The following is a 24,749-nucleotide window of genomic DNA, read 5'->3' as shown; positions in this document are numbered from 1 at the left end:
GCTGTATTCCCACTACCAAATTTCTGCCCAATTTATCCAATTTGTTTAGTTTACCCTATTTTTAGCGCTATTACTTACCTTAGTTTAAAGGTGCTTGCCTAAAAATTTCGTGCCAGTCCCATCATTGCTTGGCCTTTTTTTTGTTTGCACCATCAGCCATTATGTGCTGGTGCTGTGCCATTATGTGCCATTGCATTATGTACCATTGCTGTGCCATTGCACCATCAGCCATTATGTGCTGTGGTCTTGGCCACGATAAGGCCCGATTTCGGACCTACCGAGTAAGTTGCTACATTCGCATTAAGAGGCTGCACATCTAAGCCGCACATGTGAGTTGACAAATTCACTTCAGGCATTCTTTCAAAGGGACCCGCAACACTTCCGATAAGCGCTTTCATTGTTTCCTTCGCGTATGGAACCACTCTGAAAGCTATAGTTATCGCTAGCACGGAGCGGCCCTGCGTGTTTTGCTCGTCGCACCCGATACGCCTTCCATTTCTGTTTTGCTTTTTGGATTTTTTTAAGTTGTTGTGGGAAAGCGTTCATTGCTGCAACTGAAGAAAAACCGGCCAACAGCCTCTGCATTGCCGTAGTGACGTAATTCGAGCCGTCGAAGAACGCCTAGACGGAGAAAGGGAGAAAAATTTTTTGAGCAAGTTTACAAGTTATCTGATTAGCATAGAGCACTAATTTTTGGCTGATGCAGTTTGCGACCCCCTAATTTAAGTACTGGGTGTGTTGGGTGACTACGTTCTGCAAGCAGTTAAGATTTCAAAAACAGTTGAAAAAAGCGTTGCAGGGTCCTTTTAACGCTTGCTGGAGCCACCCACCACAATTTGATAATTACGGCGTGCTTACTCCAGCCAGGGACGGTTAATTTTAAGACAACGGGTATTTGTGTCCTGGCTACCTGAAACGCCTTGCGAAGGTCTGCCGGGCGTAAATGAAATGACCCTGCCAGAGCGCAGGGAGCTGCTGCTTCTGAGAAAGGCGCACACACTTATTTTTCTCGGTAACTGGATGAATTAGTTATGAACGATGTAAAATATTCCAATTTCATCATCCCGGATTGCTGAAATAGGCGTAAACGTCGCTGTCGCTTATCTTTCTCGTTTAAAAGATATATCTCCTTACAACAGATTAATCCATGTATGAATTATTCTTCTAACAAGTGACAATAATTACTCTAAACTCTTTTATTATGGGCGAAGCCCCTCAGGGGCTGAGGCTGTTGGCGTCTTCTGTAGTCATCGTAATCGTCGTCTGATGTAGTCACGCTACTAAAACACTGGGAAAGTCGTTACGCCTCGCACTAGAAAGTAAGGCGTACTAAAAAACACCCGAACACGCGTTTACCCCTCGCTCTGGAGAGCTTCGTGCTTCAAAGACAAGAGACTTTTACAGCAAAGCTGTATACCTCTACCCCCCAACGGTTTTATCTCCGTTGGCAAAAACGCCAAGGCGCCAAGAGTACACTTATACGCTGCATGCTTCGCACCTCCCCAGGTTTGACGTTAGTGGAGATGACCCAGGATTTTTCGCTCAGCTCCGTCTTCACTTACGTTTGCTCATTAAAGACGCAGGGTTCACTCTGAAAGAATAATATTAGGCTTCTCGGTCTATTTTCATATGCCTGTAGAATTGGAATTCTGTCTGCACGAAGAGACCTCTGGGTTTTCCGCGCATTCGCACTCAAAGGCGACGTGCTAATACGTTAGATAAAAATAAAGCGTCATGGGTATGAACCCAGCGAAGATACAGAAAAACAGTATATCTAGCTTCGTGGAAACAGGTATATCTCTCGCCAAAGACAATAACGACCATGGTGGTGACTGCTATGGTGCGAGCTTATGATTCCGTATTCAGCGTTAAACGAGTCTTTCCGCAAACCCTTTCGACTCTGTGTATCATCGAACAAGACTCGCCGTTCTTGCTCTTTCAACGAGCAAATCTTGATATAAGTACGCGCATTGAACATAGAAGCAGGCTACGCTAACAAGCGGACCATTAGTTTTTCCACTGATTCCTCGCAGACGAAGACGACGATGGAAATGACGATCACTCTTTGTGACCTCGTAACCACAACCATTACCAACAGGGGCACTTACATCTGACTCTGTGATGAAGGGCAGCGAGACGTTATCAAACAGACGCACTTACATCGTCAGGTGTGGTGAAAGCAACAGCACGTCATTCATAAACCACAACTTCGCCAGGGAATTGCACTGGGAGAGCACTGGGACTATTATTTAATCAATACACTTCCTCCGAAGCCGTAGCGATGGGAGCGCCGCTCCGGAAAAAAGATTTCCATACTGAGCCTCGTTTAGTGGCTCTCAAGCGACGCAGATCCCTCGGAACTTCACCAAATATAGCAGTGCTTCCCTCTCGCTTCAGCACTTCACTTTGCCCTCTATTTTTCTTTTTTTTAATCCATGACAATATTTCGCTTCCTTGATCTCCTACCCAGGCTTGGGAATCCACTTAACGATGCGGCGCTGACAGTGAGAGCGATTTTCAAGTAGGCGTCGCCAGCACGCCGCTGAAGTATTGTCTAATTTCACAGCGGGAAAAACGACCCGCGTAGTAGTGCATGCATAATGGCTGGAACATCATGATTGATGGTAGCGTGCAGGAGTACGAATTGCGCCCTTATTCAAGTTTAGTGGCCGCCGTCGTGAACTTGCCGAAGAACAACAGGAGGAACAAAAAACCTCTTAACTGCAAAGAACAAAGGCCTTATGCAACGGCCCACTCTCTTTAAGCTTGATTTCTCGGTAACCAGGTCTGATCGGCTGGCTCCGTCCGTGATTGTGTAACGTACGCCAGTTACTTTGCGAGGTCACACAATAACGGGTATACGTTCTTTGGAAAAAAAGCGTCCTTGAACTTTTTTTAAATTGAAAGCTACGCTACGCTATTGTCACGAAGCCAAAGATGACGCAGTTGTCTTCAGGGAAAACAAGTTTATTGGAGCGAACTTGTGCTTCCCTAACAACTCAAAGAATACACAAGCGGCGAAACAGCAGTCGACAAAGTGACGTCCTCTTCAAGGAAAAGAAGTTTATTGGAGCGAACTTGTGCTCCCCTAACAACTCAAAGAATACACAAGCGGCGAAACAGCAGTCGACAAAGTGACGTGCTCTTCAAGGAAAACAAGTTTATTGGAGCGAACTTGTGCTCCCCTAACAACTCAAAGAATACAACAAGCGGCGAAACAGCAGTCGACAAAGTGACGTGCGCAAACTGGTGTCGGCGAATCGAATGCCGCGGCGTCTGCTCTGCGGTCGTTTATCTCTCGACGCGAAGGCTTCTCTAACAGTGGAATTGCATCCAGAACACTGTGGATCATAGAAGATTAGTCTAGGCTGGTGACAGTTAGCGAAACTCTCTCTATCAAAGGAGATAACACGTGCGGCATAAAGAAAAGAACATGCGCCTTACTTGGCCCATGGATAAGAGAGATAACATAGCCCGGCGCAGCCACTGGACAAAAACAAAACAAACAAACAAACCCAAAACATGGTTTGTGGCATCACCCCCCCTCTAACAGGGCATCAACCCGATGCTAAAATTAAATACAGTCCGAACAAACAACAAAAAAGTATCATCTTGCGTAGTAAGGTTTCAGGCGAACCACCCGGACGACTTCGGGCTGCGTGCCTCGTCGTGATGTTCCGGAATCACCATCGGGGATCACCTCGTAGTTAAGTTGGCCAACACGCTGTAGAATCCGAAAGGGTTCAAAATACCGTCGCAGAAGCTTCTCACTGAGTCCACGTCATCGGATGAGAGTCCAAACCCACACGCGATCCCCTGGATGGTACACGGTGTCTCGGCGTCGGAGGGTGTAACATCCAGCATCCACCAGCTGGTGGTCCGTTGTGTGAACTCGAGCGAGCTGGCGGGCCTCCTCTGCACGCTAAAGGTATCCTTGGACGTCGCCGTTGAGGTCGTCGTCTTCTACGTGCGGAAGCATGGTGTCAAGCATCGCAATTAGCAGTCTTCCGTAGACAAGATCAAACGGTGTCACCTGCGTAGTTTCCTGGATAGCCCTGTTGTACGCAAACGTTACATACAGAAGGTCTTCGTCCTAAGTCTTAAGTTCAACGTCGACCTACATAGACACCATATCCGCGATCGTCTTGTTCAGACGTTCCATTAGTCCGCTCATTTGGGGGTGGTACCCCGCGTTCTTCGGTGATGCGTGTGGCTGTAGCGTAGGATTCCTTGCATGAGCTCCCCAGTGAAGGCCGTTCCGCGGTCCGTGATTAGCACTTCAGGGGCTCCATGTAGCAGCACACTTTGCGACTTCTTGTGCAGTCCCCCTCGGAAGAGCGGCGGTCCCTGCGTAGCGTGTCATGTAGTTTGTTGCTACAACAATCCACTTGTTCTCGGATCGTGAGGTAGGGAACGGGCAGAGAAGGTCCATTCCAATCTGCTGGAAGACCTCGATGGGACTGCGATCGGCTGCAGAAGTCCGATGGGTCTCGTCGCCGGCGTTTTTCGTCGCTGGCAGTCACGGCAACTAGGGACGTGGTGGGTGACGTCGCATGCAAGGCGGGGCGAGTAGTACTTCGTCTTGAGTTTTCCGATAGTGCGAGCTGTGCCAAGATGTCCGGAAGACGGGTCGTCGTGGCACGCTTCCAAAATTTTGTCGCGAAGGTCTGCGGGGACGAGAAGAAGATAATTCGTTCTCGTTCCGGGGATGAAATTCTTCTTCACCAGGACGGAGTTTTTCGGGCTGAATGCTGGTAAGTTTCGTTTGAAGGCCCAAGACACGGCGACGTTGCGTCCTTGGAGGCAGTCGGTCATGACGCGTAACTCGGGGTCGGCACGCTGCTGGACGGCTAGGTCACTTTCCGTCATGACTCCGAAGAATGCGACGTCTTCGTTGGAATGTTGTGGTGGTGGGTCGACGGGGGCGCGGGGCAGGCATTCGGCGTCGGAGTGTTTCCTTCCAGATTTGTAGACGATTGTAACATCGAATTCTTGCAGGGGCAAGCTCCATCTACTCAGACGGCCCGAAGGGTCCTTCAAATTGGCGAGCCAACACAGCGCATGGTGGTCTCTCACAAACTTGAACGGTCTTCCATACACGTATGGGCGAAATTTTGAAATCACCCATATAATAGCAAAGCACTCTTTGTCGGGGGCAGAGTAGTTTTTCTCCTCCTTTGACAGACCACGGCTGGCATAGGCGATTACCTTTTCGTAACAGCTTTGCTTTTGGATGAGGACGGCACCCAAGCCCATATCACTGGCGTCCGTGTGCATTTCCGTTTTGGCATTTTCGTCGAAATGAGCGAGCAGGGGCGGGCTTTGTAGATGTTGTTGCAGCTTGCAGAATGCTGTTTCTTGGGCATTTTCCCAGCTGAAAGGGGTGCTATTATTCGTCAAGCCTGTGAGTGGTTCTGCAATGCGAGCAAGGTTTGCGACAATATTTTAATAGCTGAGCAATTTGGTTTTCAAAAGAAAAAATCCACTGAGGTGGCACTTCTGGGAACCAAAGAGCAAATTCTAGAAAACATTGAGATGAAAGTACTCACACTAGGCATATTTCTTTATTTAAGAAAAGCATTTGATAGCGTTCAACATGATGTGCTTTTACGGAAAATTTCGTATTATGGAGTCAGAGGTGTCGCATGGTCGCTCATTAAAAGTTACTTAACGTCCAGGTCCCAGTATACAGAAATAAATGGCATTAAATCAGGCACCAAGTACATTCAGTATGGGGTACCCCAAGGATCGATTCTCGGTCCAGTTCTGTCTCTCTTGTATATTAACGACATTCCAAATCTTCAGGGCACAGAAAAACTTTTATTGTATGCAGACGACACAAACGTGTTCTTCTCTGGTATGCATATTCAAGACCTCTATAAAAAACCGAATAATTGGTTGGTAAATTTAGGTGTTTGGCTCAGATCAAATAGGTTAGAATTAAATGTAGATAAAACAAAATACCTCGTATTCAGACCAAAAGGGACACAAATTCCTACAAACCTGATGTTAAACTTTAATACGGGGGTTAAAAAGAAGGTTAAACTTAATAACAGAAGCATCTTACAGTCTGAGACAATTTGTTTCCTTGGTGTAACATTTCATGAATATCTTTCGTGGACACCACACATAACTTCCCTTAGAAAAAACCTTTGTCGAGCTGTGGGTGTATTAAACCGGCTGAGATACTACCTGCCTACGAGTGTAAAACGTCAAGTTTATTACGCGCTTTTTCATTCGCGATTAAATTATTGCTCTTTAGTGTGGTCCACCACAACGCAAACAAACCTAAATAACCTTACAATAATTCAAAAACGAGCCATACGTGCAATTGCAAACCTAAAGTATTCTGCAAGCTGCGCAGCATACTTTAACAAACATGAAATACTACCAGTACGGCAACTTTACACCCAAAAATTATCCCTAGAAGTACTCCGCCAGTATAATACTAATGAAACATTGTTTGAGTTGAACTATCATGTACATAGAAGTCCGTATGAACTGAGAACGTGCTTGATAGAACAATGCCGTTCCCGGACAGGCTATGGGGATCAAAAGTTAAAATGGCAGATTCCTCACCTCCTCAACCAGTACCCTGATATTCTCGACAGCATTCGATATCGTAGCCCAAACAAAGTATCTAAAGTTATAAAAGAAAAATTGTTGAGGCAAATAAAAATTACCGCTGACAGCAGTTGTTAGCGCTCTAACTTTGTCACTTTCCAGTGCCTGAAGGATGTGTGCATTGTGATTGCTTTGTTTCTTGTTTTGTTGGTTCCAATATCAGTTGTGTGTTCATATTTTGTTCTGGTATGATTACGCCAGTGTGCACCTTTTATTTTATTTTGGCGAACGGATGTAACTCGCTTTTTGTATTTTTTGTTTTGTTTGTTTATTTTTGTTATCTTCTTCCTCTATGTGTTGTTCCTTGTGATCCCGCTGCTCCTCTGATTGTTACGGGTGGCAGGGCCCCGTCAGGCAGTATTGTTTGCCTTTTGCCATGCCATCCAAGCAGTTTTGAAAATTGTCTAAAATAAATGGATACAACAACAACAACAAAGTGCCGGTAGTATGCGCACAGTCCGAGAAATCTTCGCACGCCCTTGTCTTTCGGTCTTCTGAGGTTCGCTATAGATGAAGTTTCGCCGGGTCATTCAGAAGTACCGCGGCGTTGACGACGTTGCCCAAAAACTTCAGCTCCTCGTGCGTGAATCGGCACTTTTCAGGCTTCAGCGTAAACCCCGACGTACCAATGGCCTTGAGTACAGACTCCAACCTTGCAAGGTGTTCGTCGAAAGTCCGGGCGAATACCACAACGTCAAAGAGGTATATATACGAGGCAGGTGTGCCACATCAGGCCAGCCAGCACAGTGTACATGACTCTTTGAGGCGCTGCTGGCGCCGTGCACAACCCAAACGGCATCACCTTGAACTCGTAAAGGCCGTCCGGGGTTATGAATGCAGTCTTGTCTCGGTCTCTCTCGTCCACTTCAATTTGCCAGTAGCCGGTCTTCAGATCCATCGATGAGAATTACTTCGCGTGGCAGAGGTGGTCGAGGGCGTCGTCGATTCATGGCAGTGGGTACACGTCCTTTTTGGTGATCTTGTTCAGTCACCGGTAGCCAGCACAAAACCTCAATGTGCCGTCTTTGTCCCTCACTATGCTATATGACTACATGGGTTTTTGGCAATTTCACAACAATCTCGTAAATTAGACTCTGCTGCGACCACTCGTCAAATTCAATTCTTTGCTTTAAAATAGTTCAATCAAACAAAGCCAGAGTACGCACCTTTAGACACGGCGGAGAACCTAATTTCGGCAAAAACCAGTGGATAAATTAGAACTACCAATAAACAAAGGTCCACTTTAAAAAGGTTCGTACGTCGTCGCGTTTTACATAGGCTTTTATTATGGATTGTTGGAAACAGCCAGATTAGAATGCTTCTGTTCTGTTACGGCAACCAGTTTAGGTAGCAAACTCATCACTACAAAACTTTGTTTTAATGCGTAGCGTTCTTCGCCGAGTACCCCCACAGCCAGGACCGTGTAACGCCCTGCATTTCCAAAAAAATGTAGGTTCGGCGTAAACAATACCTTTAATCGTTTAAATAGAGATAATTGGTAAGGCAGAATTTCGAAAAACCAAGAAATAAGAAAAATAGAAATAAATAGTGAAAAGGGTCAACGCGTGACGCCTTTCATTTACACAAACATGCAGATTTGGCGGAAGTAGCACCTGTTTTAGTTATAATAGAGTAAACGAAGATAATTGGTTGGACAACATTTTAAAAATACCCAAAGATTTGCCTCTAACGAACTCACACTCTAGACAGGCGGCACAAAAATGCTACGCATTAGTAGACAGTCATCGGAATCTCTGCAGATTTTTTTCGTGTGGTACGATATACCACAATATCAGAGATTTGAAAAGAACTGCCAGGTTTGTCCTTCTCATAGTCGGCTTATCAGAAGCAAGTAACCTGGCACCATCGAACAGATTTCCCAAGAAAAATACTGCGTATAAGTCGCATCGCATATCGCCTTTTGCGCACAAATCGCGAAGAATCTAATTCGCGCGAATAATTTTGCACCAAGGTGCGCAAGAGTGTAAAAAAACAATTTAGGACCTCGAGCATATATTGCGTGTGTTTTTTTTTTCTGTGTGTGTGAACGAAAAATGTCAAGTAAAAGCTGTGAGGGAGACCTCACTGCTTTTACTTTGCAAGTTTCGTCTAAAACTTTTACTTTACACGTTACACGTTTCTTGGTTATCTGTGAGGTCACTCTGACCTGAGCTAACGTTAGTTCTTTTCAGTGCCTCTGTTTATATAATTTTGAATTTTGTGGTAAATGCAGAAAGGGGTGCATTGCAAGCCGGTGCTGTATTGCAAGTCAGGCAACTCAGGTAATGTGTTCAGGCAACGAGCCTATTTTCTTAGTCGCTCTCTTGTTTGGTGGGCAGGTAGATCCTCTGGAAGGAAAATATTTAGTCTATCTCTCTTTTCGACTATAGGGCACGACGGTTACGTGCAGCCCACAAGCAACGACAGAGAGAACGCATGAGCGCTAGTGACAGCGCTCTTCCCTCGCAATCGCCTACGTATCCTCTAATGTAACTGTTCTAAATGTGGACCCGCCGAGGTGGCTTAGTGGCTAAGGCGTTGCGCTGCTGAGCACGAGGTCGCGGGTTCGATTCCCGGCCGCGGCGGCCGCTTTTCTGATGGAGACGAAAAGCAAGAACGCCCGTGTGTACGAGATTTCGGCGCACGTTAAACATCCCCAGGTGGCCAAAATTAATCCGGAGCCCTCCACTACGGCGCGCCTCATCGCCTCATCGCCTGCGTTGCGTCGGCGCGTTAAACCCCACAATCAATCAATGTTCTAAATGTGGATGTTTCAAAAACGGTAGTCCTTCTTGGGCTACATAAACCCAGAAATTTAGGCCTCTCTGTATCTGACTCGATTCAGCCACCCGGCCAAAGTGAAATGAAGTCTCCGCAATAGTCTTATATACTCACAGCCAAATCTAGACGTCTAAGTCTGGTTTTATGTTCATACTTGTCAATATTGTTGAAAACGAACAACACTTTACGCAAATATAAGGCACAACATCAATACGTAAGTAATATTTGCAATGTTCCTTTATTCAAAAATTCATAGATGCTTCATTTTTCCGAAATGAAATACTACATCCCCTGCAGAAAAAAAGAATTCACTCCGTCGCCTGCTGTCGCCCGCGCCACTATATACTTCTGGCGGCATTTTAAGAAATCAAGCGGAAACAGTTACGAAGGGTTCCACTAGATAGGTTTCACGTTCTTCTTGGAACGCAGATAGAGTAAGGCAACGTGGTTCTATAAACGTTGAAGTAGGGTGCCTCGATTCACGCGTGTCTCCACCGTAAGCCAGCGCTGGCATCGAGGCACCCGGCCTGGAGCACTGGAACGCGGTAAATGTAAATTCACTTGAGCAACTCTTTAGCTTGTTTAACTTGGGAGGACCGCGACGGAAGAGGCGCAGCATGAGAGGTGAACTGGAAAGCAAAGGGAGGCATTTTCTAGGCAAATTTCGCAAAGACGGTCGTCTTTTGTCGACATTTGCAACGAAAGGAGCAGATACGCGGCCTTTTTTTTTTTTTATCTGAACCACGTGGTCGTATTTTGATCGCATTTTTTACGCGGCAACTCTATATTTTTCGTTTCGGCTTAACGATATCTGTGTGATATATACAACACTTGGCGGTCGGGTGCTTCGCTTGCAGTACCTTGCATAACGCGTCACTTTTAGATACTGATTGTGTCACATTTTGTTTTGTAACCACTGACATAACTACTATCGTAAAGTTCCGAAAGAAAGCGGACCCGAAGTCCTACAGTGATATGAAGTGAAAAACACGGTATGGGCGAACTTTCGGGTCGGTGCGAAAAACTACAAAAAAAGCAGCCGCACCACCAGCGGAAACTGCGGAGATATCGAGAAAAAATACCAGATGCGCGAACTTTCGGCTGAAGAGCGGAAAGGACAAATAAGTGACCGCATCAGCACATGAATAGAGGATTCGCGTTTATTTTGTTCACTCATCGGCGCTACAGCCATCGTTTGTAGGGGGTGGGCGATCGTTGGGGTCTTTTAGTAAACTGAATATTTCATCCCTAGAGGGGGGTGAACGATGTTTAGGCGGTGGGCGTGCGCTCGGAACTTTGTGGTAGTCAATGAATACAAATATCCTGTGAAGGTGACAACGGGGCGAAATACTCTCCCTCTGAAATCAGATGTGCGCGATATACGAAAAAAAGTGAAGGTAGCCGCGCTTCGCTTGAAACTCGATATGACCGCCGGGCGCAGCCACGCGCTGGCAGCAAAACATATAAGAAACAAAACAAGGCGTGCTTTTTAGAATATTTAGGAAGGCATTCGTACTACTACATTTTTCGCGAAGTCTAAAAGGACAGATTGGGAATAGTTCCTTCGTTTGATTGATTGATTGATTGATTGATTGATTGATTGATTGATTGATTGATTGATTGATTGATTGATTGATTGATTGATTGATTGATTGATTGATTGATTGATTGATTGATTGATTGATTGATTGATTGATTGATTGATTGATTGATTGATTGATTGATTGATTGTATAGGGTTTAACGCTCCGACGGAACGCAGGGGATGAGGCGCGCCGTAGTGAAGGGTTCCGGATTAATTTAGACCGCCTGTGGATCTTTAACGTGCGCGAAATCACGTACACACAGACGTTTTTGCTTTTCGCCTCCATCAGAAAAGCGGCCGCCGCAGCCGGGAATAGAACCCGCATCTTTGAGCTCAGCAACACAACTACGGCCGCTCGATTGCGCGCACCATGGCCCGTGCGCGCAATCGAGCTGCCGTGGCCCAAAGCCTCAGCCACTCAGCCACCGCGGCGCGTTAGTCCGGTCGCTTCCTAACCTCTATTCTGCGCCAAAATTCTCCTTTGATGTACGCGGGAGTGGAGATGAGGACACAAACGGACTGTATGTATGTTGACTAGAAGTGAAGGGAAAACCGGACAAACATAGTGGAGCGTTTCACCTCTATAACATCATGGCCGCCGTGGCCGTGCTCGCTCCAGGCAACGAACCTCAAATTAACCTCTTAATTTCACTAGAATCTCTCAACAAAAGTGTAATCTGACTCTCGATGATACAACGAGAAAATGGACGGTCCGAGATCCAGACAATTGTATTTGTAGCGTGCATGGCAACATAGAGCGAGCGGTGTTTTCATGTTAGCTGGTTACAAGAGTCACACCCAGACGGCGCCACGGCTGCGTAAACCTTGGAATTGTCTTAAAAGCATCAGACAGCCCGCACAGGCCTGCTGGGGGCATTACGAGGTAACATTATTAGACGTATGCGGGAAAGTTTTCCAGGAATCGCCATGCCATCGCCATTTTTTATTATCCATTTTAATTAGCTGCACATTGCATTACACTTTACCTATTTTGATTCCACCATTGAAATATTTCATTAGGCAAAGGTCTAAGTTATATTCGTGGACCCTTGGATAATTTATAGCCTACACCTATGCCTCAATAGAACTTGCTATCGAATTACGGATTAACTGCTGGTGAACCATCGTTATAAAGTTCTGCATCGACGCCCGCCGCTAATGTAATGGTAGTGTGCTACGGACCTCAGACACAACTTTATTGCCTACGCCAAAGAAGCGGGAACTAAGGGCACTGGGCCTTTTCGATAAAGCACTAGCAGCATAGCAGTGCTCCACCGCAATAAAACATTCCCCAGCCGAAACTATTTCGATACGTTGTTTTGCGTTTCGGCGCTTCATTGGAAGGCCCATAACGTTCAAAAACTTTATCGCGGCACGCTTTTGCATGCTGAAAGTAAGTTTATTCCGCGTAATAAGACGCTGTCTGGGATATTGAATGACGGCGAACAGACTCAATGTGTCCTCAACTGCCAAAGCAGTCCAACTTTCCCAACCATGCGTAGACGGAGCAATATGTGAGACAATAAACAGAGCGCTATGCCGTTTCCTTAAGCGTCCTTAGATGAACTCCTAAAACGGAAAGTTCGATCGTTGTTGCGAAGTCCACTCCTCCGACCGTGGCTGTGCTGTTTTGAGTGGAAGCAAAGTTCCACAGGCCTCGGTGTTACATTGAAGTGGCTCATCGGATAACATAAATCACCTTTACTCCTTTTGGTTCCGTTTAAACGAAGTGCCGTGCATTTTCTACATCTCCGAGCACTACCACTTCGATAGAAAATAGAATACAAAATACAATACAAAAATAGAAAGGCCTGGCTTTGACTCGTTTCTAGCTTCGTTTTGTAGTCGCTTGTTTTCGTTTCTTTACAAGCTGTTCAGATCAGACATTTCTTAGCGTTCTGTTATCATGACGGAATATTTCTGTTCTAAACCTTGCCGTAGTACCTGCCTACTGCTAATGCTTGGTGTGAAGGAAATGCACTGGCAGTAAATTGTGTTTTTTTTAGGTTCCCAACACTAAATATCAGGGCAACCCGTTTGGGTGGTGTTAAACACGAAGAAACAAACGAAGAATTACTGCGTGAAAAAGTCCCAAAATGGACAATAAAATGTTCATTTTTGATAATGACTGAGTAGTAATTTATGCTAATTCAGAAATCGAAAAACGAAACATACTTGCTGGGAAATTGCACTGCGGGAAATTAAAGGGGCCATGAAGATAAAATACAACCTTGTTTAATTTGGCATATCTGGGCTTCAGTGCCTTACTCAGCTCGATCCCAGCTACTAAAGACGATTTTTAACCTCAAAAACGTAAGTAGTTTTGAAGGACTTCAAAATTTCGCCCTAGAGTGGCGTGCTATGGGTAGTAGTGACATAATATCTATTAACTTCCCGTTAGCATTCAAGTGATGCTATCCAGGGAAAACTGGCGCCACTTTCTAATGGAGCCGTGCTTCGGCGTGCGTTCCGTCAAGTACCAGGCAGACACGTTCCACTTGTCCTCGGCATGGCTCATGAACGGGCTAGAAAATGGCCTCTGGCTGCAAAAAATCATCAATATTACTGTAAAAGATTATTCAAATTTGTTTTGTTATTATGAAATTGAAGCTCCAAAAAGATTTAGTTCTCAGTTTTAGTTCTCGGCAAGGTTTAGAACAGAAAAGCTTCATGCAAGATGAACAAAAAAATGTTGCCCTTTTCCGTTGACTTTGGCTTCGAGACAGAAAGGAAGCCGTGTGGCTAGCTCAGCCAAGTAGACGAGGAGCATCGCGAGGCGCAATGGCGGCGACCACGACGGCCCGCGATTGCAGCGCCAGATTTCCCTATAGTATATATTAGTGTGAAACTATTTGATGCTACAACCGGAGCCAAGGCCCAACGTCAATCTGCGAGTCATGTGTCTTAGCGGTGGCTTATATGGGCGGCCACCATTCGCACAGACAGTTTTCCGCGACATTGAGAAATCACCACGAAATGGCTGCGGAGTCGTTGCTGCTCGATATGTTTTCTGTAATATCTCCGTTATTTACTGAAGCAAAACAGCGCGAAAAAACGAAGGACGAGGGAGAACACACACACGAGCGCTGACAACTGAGCATGTTTATTGCGAAGGCAAATATATACGCTATACAAACAAAGATACAAAAAACAAACGCAAGATATGCAGACAGCGTAAGCATTTTTTCGCCGCGCCCCAACTAATCACACCACTCTGGGTACTGCTTCATCCTTTCAAATATAGCATCTCTTTCGCAGTTAAGGTGACCGATGGCTTGCTGACGCACTTTTCCCCTCTCGCGGCGATTTGGAATGCTTCAACAATTTCCCGTGTGATTTGGTCCTTGTGCTTCTTGATGAGGTCGCATCTTTCGAGAAGAGGCCAACAATTTTTGCAAGATGCGCAGTGGGTGGCAAGGTTGCTTCCTGTGCGATTTTTGACTGTATTCGCGTGTTCTCTTAATCGGTCGTTTACGCATCTTCCTGTCTGTCCAATGTACGAGCGACCGCATGAAAGTGGAATGTCATACACCACCGCGGTGTCGCACTCCCGATAGCGCTTGTCATGCTTCTTACTGCACGGTTGGGCCCTTGGCGCGTCACTATTCACTCGGCGGCACAAACCGTTCAACTTGGTCCTCGCCGAAAAAACTACTCTCACATCAGCTCGGTTTCCCACCTTTTTTAGCCTATGGGAAACCCCGTGCACATAAGGAATGACAGCTATTTTCTTCTTCTCCTGGTCACTTGTCTTTTTTGTCCTTTTTCCCCTTAGTTCGGCCACCAACCTTTCGGCAACGGCCCCCAGAAATTCGTTTGGGAAACCCGAAGCAGTCAGCCGGCTCACCTGGGCTTCAAAGCTTGCGGAAGCTTGGTGGTGGCAGGAACGAACCAAAGCGCTCCTCAGTGCCGTCATCGCGATCCCTCGCTTTACTATTTTAGAGTGTGCTGACGAAAATGGGAGGATGCCCTTCCGGGATCGTGGCTCGTACCTCCAACACACGTGGTCTGCAGAAAAAACGAGACTGAGGTCCAGAAATCGAATGAGACCCTCCTCAGGTAGCTCCTTCGTTAGGGTGAACACCTGTAGTGCTGAAGTGAACAGCTGGAAGATCCTCTCCACCTGTGCTTCCGTGTCGCCTGCTCGCTCGAACACTACCAAAAAATCGTCCACGAAGCGGAACACTTTCACAACACCCGAGACTTCCAGGGCCTCCGCTAGTCTCCTGTCGAAACGTGCTAGCAGTAGGTTGCTGAGTGCCGGGGCGAGGCATGATCCTATGCACACCCCATCCTTTTGGATGTACACCTCATCCCCAAACTTCACGATCGTGGGCCGTAAGTAAAATTCCAGCATGCTGACGAAGTCCGTTGCACTGATGCCGCAGGAGTTCTGGAACCCGATTGCTCCGGTCTCATCAATACCATCCCTAACCACCTCGAGCAATAGCGCTTGTGGCATGGAATAATAGAGATCCTTAATATCCACTGAAAAGGCACTCAGGTCCTTCCTGTCCTGTTGTTCGAAAAATTCCGACACCGCCTGTGCCTTTGTTACCATGAAGGGGTCTTCTATGGGGATCAAGGACAAGCCCTTCTGCAAAAACTTGCCCATTTCGTGTTGCCAGTACCGCTTTTCTGATACGATAACCCTAAAAGGGCAGCCAACCTTATGAGTTTTTGCCGCAAAGAACGCGTCCAGGCTAAGCTCACTTGAACCCTTGATCGATTTTGCCAATTTTTCCAGCCCCACATCTTCACACAGGCTGATCGCTCTGTTCTTTATCTTCTCTGGCCACCTTTCCTCGTCCTTCCGGAAATTACTCTCTATCGCTTCTCGGGTTTTGCGGTTGTACTCTCGCGATGGCAATACAGCGAAGCCTCCCTCCTTGTTCGACGTCACCAGCTTCAACTCCGCCTTCCTAAGTGCGTCCACCGCTCGTTCCGTGCGTATTCTGTTCCTACTACGAACGGACTGCGGTAGGCCATCCACCCCTTCAAGGACGCACCTGTTGAAATCCTCTGAACTGGCTTTGGAAGCCACTCGTCTGACAAGAGACAGGAGTTGCGGCTTGTCTAGCTCGGGTTGAGTGCAAAACTTTGGTCCCAACTTCAAGACCTTCAGGGCTTCACTAGGAACTTCAGGGTTTCCAACGAGGTGAACGGTCTGACCTGACGTCTGGAGTCGTCGTTTCCTCGGCAGGGAAGCCATCATCTTCGCCCAGGTGAGCCGGCTGACTGCTTCGGGTTTCCCAAACGAATTTCTGGGGGCCGTTGCCGAAAGGTTGGTGGCCGAACTAAGGCGAAAAAGGACAAAAAAGACAAGTGACCAGGAGAAGAAGAAAATAGCTGTCATTCCTTATGTGCACGGGGTTTCCCATAGGCTAAAAAAGGTGGGAAACCGAGCTGATGTGAGAGTAGTTTTTTCGGCGAGGACCAAGTTGAACGGTTTGTGCCGCCGAGTGAATAGTGACGCGCCAAGGGTCCAACCGTGCAGTAAGAAGCATGACATGCGCTATAGGGAGTGCGACACCGCGGTGGTGTATGACATTCCACTTTCATGCGGTCGCTCGTACATTGGACAGACAGGAAGATGCGTAAACGACCGATTAAGAGAACACGCGAATACAGTCAAAAATCGCACAGGAAGCAACCTTGCCACCCACTGCGCATCTTGCAAAAATTGTTGGCCTCTTCTCGAAAGATGCGACCTCATCAAGAAGCACAAGGACCAAATCACACGGGAAATTGTTGAAGCATTCCAAATCGCCGCGAGAGGGGAAAAGTGCGTCAGCAAGCCATCGGTCACCTTAACTGCGAAAGAGATGCTATATTTGAAAGGATGAAGCAGTACCCAGAGTGGTGTGATTAGTTGGGGCGCGGCGAAAAAATGCTTACGCTGTCTGCATATCTTGTGTTTGTTTTTGTATCTTTGTTTGTATAGCGTATATATTTGCGTTTGCAATAAACATGCTCAGTTGTTGTCAGCGCTCGTGTGTGTTTTCTCCCTCGTCCTTCGTTTTTTCGCGCTGTTTTGCTTCAGTTCATAATGAACCAACTGGCCCCACTTCAGACATTAACTCCGTTATTTGTTTGGTTTCTGCATTAAGATTGGTGTCATTGTTGTTATGACAGGCAGTCTTTTTAATGAAGCAAACTTGTATTTTTTATTCATGGCCCCTTTAAAGGAGCCATGAAGACAAAAAACAAGTTGGGTTTATTAGAAAGACTGCTTAGTCCCGATAACAATGATACCAATATCATCGCAATATTCGAACAAATAACGGAGATATTCAACAAAACGCGTGAAGCCGTGGCGACCCCCTAGCCGATTTCCGCAACTTTTCTATGACGTCACGGAACCTTGTTTGTGCGATTGGCGGCCACCTAACTGACCTGTCGCGACGACACATGACTGGACGTCTGTAATGGGGCCTCTAGTTCCATTTGACCGCATCACTTGAATGCTAACTTGCAGTTAACGCACTGAAAATTATGTTTTATTGTTGGCCCGTTGGCTTCATTCTTGCTCATAACACGCCACTGTGGCGCAAAATTTGAAAGTTTTTAAATAGTTCTTGCTTTTTTTCGTAAAAAAACATCTTTTGTGGCTGTAGTGGAGCTGAGTGAGATACTGAATTCTACTCCTTTCAAATTAAACGAAGTTGTATTTTCTCTTCATGGCTCCTTTAAGACCGAGCGAAATAAAGAATGATACAAATACAGTCCAAGCGCCACCTATGAAGCGACAGATCGAGCGGAAGATTTCGAAAAACAGCTTTCCCAAATATATTTGGAATGATACACGCACAAACATTGGGCGCATGTCTGCTCCTTTCGTTGCAAATGTCGACGAAAGACGATAGGCTTTTGTCGACATGTGCCAAGTAATTGCGTCCATTCGCTTTCCCGCTCACCTCTTATGCTGCTCCTCTACCGTCGCAATCCTCCAAAGATAAACACGCTAGAGGTTTGCTCAAGTCAATTTACATTTACCGTGTTCCACTGGTCCACGTCGTGTGCCTAGATGCCAGCGCTGCCGTACGGCGGAGGCGCGCGTGAATCGAGTCGCCCTAGTTCAAAGTTTATAGAAGCCCGTTGCCCTACTGCACGAGTGTTTCAAGCGGAACGTGCAACTCATCTAGTGGAACCTCTCGTTGCTGTTGCCGTTTGATATTTTTAAAAGCCGCCAGTTTGCGCGGGCAACAGCAGATGGCGGTTTTCTGCAGTTGATGTAGTATTTTATTTGATATGAGAAAAACCAAGCATCCGTAATTTTTTTAATAAAAGAACATTGGAAATATCACTCATGTATTGATTTTATGCCTTATATTTGCGTATTGTCTTGTTCTTGCTCAAAAATGTTGACAAGTATGAACATTAACGCCGGAATGGGGCGTTTAGATTTGGCTGTGGGTATATAAGACTATTGCGAAGTTTCTGTTTCATTTTGACCGGGTGACTGAATCGAGTCACAGACAGACAGACAGACAGACCAACATTTCTGCGTTTAATTATTCCAAGAAAGACTACGTACCGTCTGTAAAAATAACCCTTTCAGTGACCGTGTCTCCATATGGAGACGCGACTTTCTTCGTCGTTTTCCTCGTAAAAACAGAGTTCATGCTGCAGAGCGGTGCGGCTGATGTTCGAAACCTACGGAAGTGAAAGGTGGCACCATGTTATGTGGAATGCCGGAACCGCACTCATAAACATCGTTTCAAAATGGACGCCACCAAGTTTTGCAGGAGCTCCGGTGTGTTGCCGTCCTAAGTTCTCTTTTACTGCGGCCTAAATCATTTATAAAGGCTAAAAACACCCCTTTCATTGCACAAATTATTATTTTAACTCCTTGTTTGCAAACTGCCTCAGGATATTTATTATTTTTATAGGGAAAAGCACGATTGAGTAATGGTGTCTCCGTATGAGGACACGACGCCATTTGCGTAATAAGTATTCTAGAGAGACTGAACCTTTTTTCTTACCTCTAGACACTTGACCCTGTGAACCCCCAAGTATGGAATTTTCCTGCAGTGAATATAATAATTCGTGACTGAAAGGGATAACGTAAAACTTTATGTGGCGAGACAGAGAGCTGGCCCTGCGCAGGTTGTGTTGGCTGGCTGGACCCAACGTGAATTTCAAAGTGAAATTGAACAAATTCTGGTTCGATTAGGTTGGGTTTGGTTAGCTTCAGGTTCGGTTTAGGTCAGGTGAGGTTAGGCCTTTAGGTTACGTTAAGCTACGTTTGGTTGCGTTTGAACAGCAGCCTGCCAGGTGCGCAGTGCTGCAGAACCACCTGAAAACAGACTCCCTCGATCCAAACAGGATGATAAGGATGCTGTTGTTGCTGATAAGGGTGATAAAGATGAAACGAGAACTTATTCCATTAACTGTTAGAAAATCCCTCTTGCTCCCCAAACTACTCGTTGCTCAACAGTTTCGTTTCTCTGTTCTCCCCTCGATCGCAGCGGCATGCCGTTTAGCATCCGGCGGCTGACTCTGCAGCGCAGCCTGTCTGGCGGCGGCGGCGGCGGCGAGCGGTCCTCCAAGGGCGAGCCCCCCGGCCGCGCGGCCATCAAGAAGTCGGCCTCGCAGGACGAGGCCCGGGCCGCCAGGGGGGCGCTGCCCTCCTCGCGGTCCGCCGACCAGGGAGACCTGAGACGCCTGCAGGCGCTCGGCCAACTGCCCTCCTCCGGACAGGCGAGTGCAGGCGACGCTTGCTTACGCCACGCGGCGCCAACCGAAAACGCAATAAGAACCACCGAGGGCGCACAGGGTGCCCCTTGCATCGCCCGCGAATCACCGATTCGTTGGTATCCTGTATTTTCATAAGCTGCGCAGCCAAGTGGACGAGCTGTTTGCAATACTTCATTTGTGTATATCGTTGAGTATGCATATCTTGCCAGCACCGTACACTCGTATAGTAAGAGCATCTACTGGCACTGAACAAGCCACCCACTGGCTGACCTAGGGCGAACGGAGATTTCTTCGTTGAAATAATTAATCTGAGTATGATTGAAAACGCAATATCAGGACTGAGTAGAGCTGCTACGCGTGGCAGAAGGCGCGTTTCCTACGTAGTTGCCCTGCCAAAGCTGGACGCCATCTTTGCTTTAATGCAGACATCTTGTTGACATGTAGAAGAGGTCTTGTGAATGCAATATTATTGGAGTCTTGCCTTTTACGGACTGCCATCTCAACCACACGTACCATGATGTGTATACACGTAATACATTATCGAACTCCTGTCAGTTTTGTCACAGTTTGTGCTTGTCAACATTGTTTTGCTCAAAGCCAATTGTAAACAAATTTGTTGCAGAATGTTATCACTACATAAGCGAACTTTACTGAAGTCTTTCCAATAAAAAGTCCCGCTGGATTGGTTTTTACCAGAGCAACTTCTGGAAAACGGTTAAAAATGGCGTCGAACAGTAGGCGATTGAGAAAGCCTAGCTAAAATAAAAGATTTCTGCTCAAGCGGCGCCAATTCCACAAAAAATTAAGAGACTAAGGTCAAATCGCGCGCCGTAAGCTGCAAAGGTGCAGGCGACCGCGCTCGGCTGATTTAAAGATCAGAAATTCGGTAACTCAGACAGACTGCGTTCAATTCAGAAAAGTAAAAAGAACCAAACTGCCGCGTCCTTGGATGCGGCGTAAGTCGCGTTGGTGACGTGAGCCACCCTGGAGCAAACGTGTTCCTTGCTGATTTGATTGATTGATTGATTGATTGATTGATTGATTGATTGATTGATTGATTGATTGATTGATTGATTGATTGATTGATTGATTGATTGATTGATTGATTGATTGATTGATTGTGAGGGTTTAACGCGCCCACGAAACGCAGGCGATGAGGCGCGCCGTAGTGGAGGGCTCCGGATTAATTTTGATCACCTGGGTTTCTTTAACGTGCGCCGAAATATCGTACACATGGGCGTTTTTGCTTTTCGCCTCCATCAGAAAAACGGCTGACGCGGCCGGGAATCGATACCCGCGACGTCGTGCAAACGTGTCCCTTGCAGCTAGTGGGTGCGTCTCCTGAACTGCCATTTCTTTAGGAGGTAAAGTTGTCCACTACTAACGAACGTGTGGCGGCCGGGTAGCTTCATGAAATCGCGGCTTCGACGGACGCCCGTCTGATCCGGAATGACATTGAAGTACATAATAAAGAATACGCCGACCACAAGAGAAAATAATACAATGGCGCTTCGGCACCCCGAACGTGAGCCTTGTTCACACTAAAAGCATAGACAGAAAGGTAAGTGTTTAAGTAGGATCAAGCACGCGACCTAAACACCTTGCGTAGGCGGGGGGAGATTCCAGTCAGTGCGGTTCAGAGTGTTTTTGTTCGTCTGTATCATTATAGATTCAAGGTACAGCGTAGAGGCGAAGTCCTTCTCGGTGGCGACAACACGTGCATTGGCCAAGTCTGTCTCATGGTTAGACGATTGTACATGTTCCGCGAGGGCATTAGTGGACACTTTTCCTTTCTTCCCGTCATTACAATGCTCTTTTAACCGTCTTTCGAAATGTCTAGATTCCCCTATATACAATGTATCACTGATCGCGCATGGTACTTCGTGTACAACACCGCGAAATCGTTCTTTTAAGTGCGAATGCACTTCTTAAGCGAGCCTGAAGCGTCCGCCGCCGTCCGCATAGCAACAGCTGCGGGTGCGCGCGCTCCTCGTCTTCCTTGGCAACGGGGGGAGATGGGCGCGCGCTGCCTGGCCGCTGACATGGCACATACCCACGTGGGGGATTGGCCAGGAATCTCCTCGTCTTCCTTGGCAACGGGGGGAGATGGGCGCGCGCTGCCTGGCCGCTGACATGGCACATACCCACGTGGGGGATTGGTCAATAATCGGGCGTGAGAAGGGCTAATGCACCTGCTTAAAGGAGTACTGACACGAAATTTCAAGGCTGAGATCCGCTCTAGCAATCAAGTACAACGACAACACAAATAGGTGTCTGTGAATAAATGCATCTTTCTTTCTTTGTAGTTGTGTGTGTGTGATCTCTCTTTCGCGAACATTACCGAACCGCGCAAATTCAACTCGTGCATTCGCACTTTCACATTCTTCCCCTCGGGGAAATGCGGGGAATTTTTTGGTAATTTATCTTTAACTTTCACAAGAGCGTCATTTAGCTTCTGTGTAGGAACGTGGACAGTGTGCACGTCCTACGTGCGCAAGACTCGGGCCAAAGTCTCACTCGTTCCCGGCACGTACGGAATGCTGCATCTTTTTGAGCATCTTTGTGAGGCTGCAGAGGCGCGATCCAACTTCTTTTCCACCGAGGTCACGAAGGAATTCGGGTAGCCGCTTGCAGACAGGTCGCGACGTACACGTTGGACATCAGCCGAGCGGTCGGCAGCCGTGGAGCAGATAGTGCGGGAACGTTGCATTAAAGCAGACACCACGCACCTCTTGTGCGCTGCAGTATGCACCGACTTGAATTCAAGTATTGTCCTGTGTGCGTGCTTTTTCTAAAAACAGCGAAAGATAGTTTAGTACCATCGCGTTTGATTAGAATGTCCAGGAAGGGCAATTCCCCGTTGTTTTCTTTTTCCACTGTGAACACCACTGTGAACGGGGTGTCTGCTTTAATGCAACGTTCCCGCACTATCTGCTCCACGGCTGCCGACCGCTCGGCTGATGTCCAACGTGTACGTCGCGACCTGTCTGCAAGCGGCTACCCGAATTCCTTCGTGACTTCGGTGGAAAAGAAGTTGGATCGCGCCTCTGCAGCCTCACAAAGATGCTCAAAAAGATGCAGCATTCCGTACGTGCCGGGAGTGAGTGAGACTTTGGCCCGAGTCCTGCGTACGTATGACGTGCACGTTGCCCACGTTCCTACCCAGAAGCTAAAGGACGCTCTTGTGAAAGTTAAAGATAGATTGCCAAAATAACGATTTCCCGGTGATGTATACGAAGTGCCATGCGCGAACAGTGATAGATTGTACATAGGGGAATCTGGACATTTCGAAAGACGGTTAAAAGAGCATTGTAATGACGGAAAGAAAGAAAAAGTATCCACTAATGCCCTCGCGGAACATGTACAATCGTCTAACCATGAGACAGACTTGGCCAATGCACGTGTTGTCGCCACCGAGAAGGACTTCACCCCTAGGCTGTACCTTGAATCTATAATGATACAGACGAACAAAAACACTCTGAACCGCACTGACGGGAATCTCTCCCCGCCTACGCAAGGTATTTAGGTCACGTGCTTCATCCTACTTAAACACTTGACTTTCTGTCTCTGCTTTTAGTGTGAACAAGGCTCCCGTTCGGGGTGCCGAAACGTCATTGTTTTATTTTCTCTTGTGGTCGGCCTATTCTTTTTTATGTACTTCAGGGTAGCTTTATGCTACTTTATGCTACGTAGGCAGACTTTACGCTATTAGGTAGCCTTTATGCTACTTTCCCTTGCGCTCTCACTCCTTTCGACCACGGGCGCATCGACGTCACTTGAAGTTCATGTAAAGAAACTTGTACTACTCATGTCATACTGGCTTGTTTTATCAGGCAAAAGTGGTCAAAATTCATTCATCCACGGATCAGACTTGTTGTGTGAAACAAAAATAAGGATCTATCTCTGCAGCTGACTTTCCGCAATTGACTATTTATTTATTTATTTATTTATTTATTTATTTATTTATTTATTTATTTATTTATTTATTTATTTATTTATTTATTTATTTATTATACCCTCAGGGTCAAAGGCATTACAGTTATGTTAGTCCTCTCCCCTGAGCAACCCTTGGAGGTAGCCCTTCTAATCATTCTAAATCAAACATTTACTGCGTAAGCCGAGCCGAGTTTCGCCGTTGCCAGCAATCTGACCTTCATTTGATGGCAACGCACCACGTGACTCGCCGCACAGGCTTGGCGCATGCGCTTTCCGCAGCTATGTCACCACCTGACGACGTGACTCACCGCACACCTGCCTAAGAGGTGCGCCACGTATTCTCTTCGAGTTTGGTCATGGATGAAAGCGTGACCGGCAGTCTTCTCTGAGCCGTCGTCGGCAAGCGGTGTGTGACCACCCCGCGGATATAGATAATGTGCACTGGGTAGGACGCTCTCCGAACATCGTATACTGATCGCCGCCAAGGGGATTGGCGCAGAAACATTTAGTAGTACAAAAACAGCCGATCCGCCCTAGTCCGTACGTGTCTCGGACTGCGCGCCGGTCCTAATTGAACACATTTTGTGCGGCGTTCGCCCGGGGACAATGCCGCCGGTCGTTTTGCGGTATGGATTTGCGAAGCCACCATCACCAGAAGATTTTTTACGAGAAAGCTTGATGTATAAAGGTCGGAAGCTGTGTGCAGGAAGCTACGTGTACGACGCGGAGGAATGCAACCCGAAAGATGCAGGTGGTTCTAGTGTGGCTGTCTAGTGCCATTCGCACGTTAAGGACATTTCCTACGTTGTCACGAGACAGCTGGGGAGAGTAGTGTTTTTATAATTTAGTTGTTACCAAAGAGAAAAGACAATATCATGCCAAAGTTTCCTTGTGTTTTTTGGCTGCCATGTTCTGGCTTGTGACTCCCCGCGGTCCTATTTAGGTCTGTGTTTTCTGCATCAGGCTCTGCTCTGTTTGCGCTGCTCCGAGCGCGTGTTGACCACCTGTGCAAGATACAGAAAAGAGTTCCTGCAATCGTAAAAAAAGCTAAGCCGGAAAGAACAAAAATGGTCCCAAGTTCATTAACCCACTGGAGAATGCTTTTGAGGGTGGTGTCTATGCGC

General features: G+C 46.8%; 1 protein-coding gene across 1 annotated transcript in view; it reads left to right on the top strand.

The window, feature by feature from the left end:
• Nucleotides 1-24,749, top strand: part of LOC144168813 (uncharacterized) — a 279,672-nt gene that overhangs the window by 147,314 nt on the left and 107,609 nt on the right. Inside the window, exon 2 of the mRNA XM_077697802.1 lies at nt 19,461-19,692. Within this exon, the coding sequence (XP_077553928.1) occupies nt 19,465-19,692 (228 nt within the window). The 5' untranslated portion in view covers nt 19,461-19,464. The remainder of the gene's footprint in view (nt 1-19,460; nt 19,693-24,749) is intronic.

This window comes from Haemaphysalis longicornis, unplaced genomic scaffold (genome assembly GCF_048455015.1).
Source record: "Haemaphysalis longicornis isolate Haplotype H1 unplaced genomic scaffold, Haemaphysalis longicornis Haplotype H1 scaffold_2, whole genome shotgun sequence".
Lineage (NCBI taxonomy): Eukaryota > Metazoa > Arthropoda > Arachnida > Ixodida > Ixodidae > Haemaphysalis > Haemaphysalis longicornis.
Note: the sequence above shows the minus strand (reverse complement) of the source record. Positions and strands in the feature narration are given on the sequence as shown.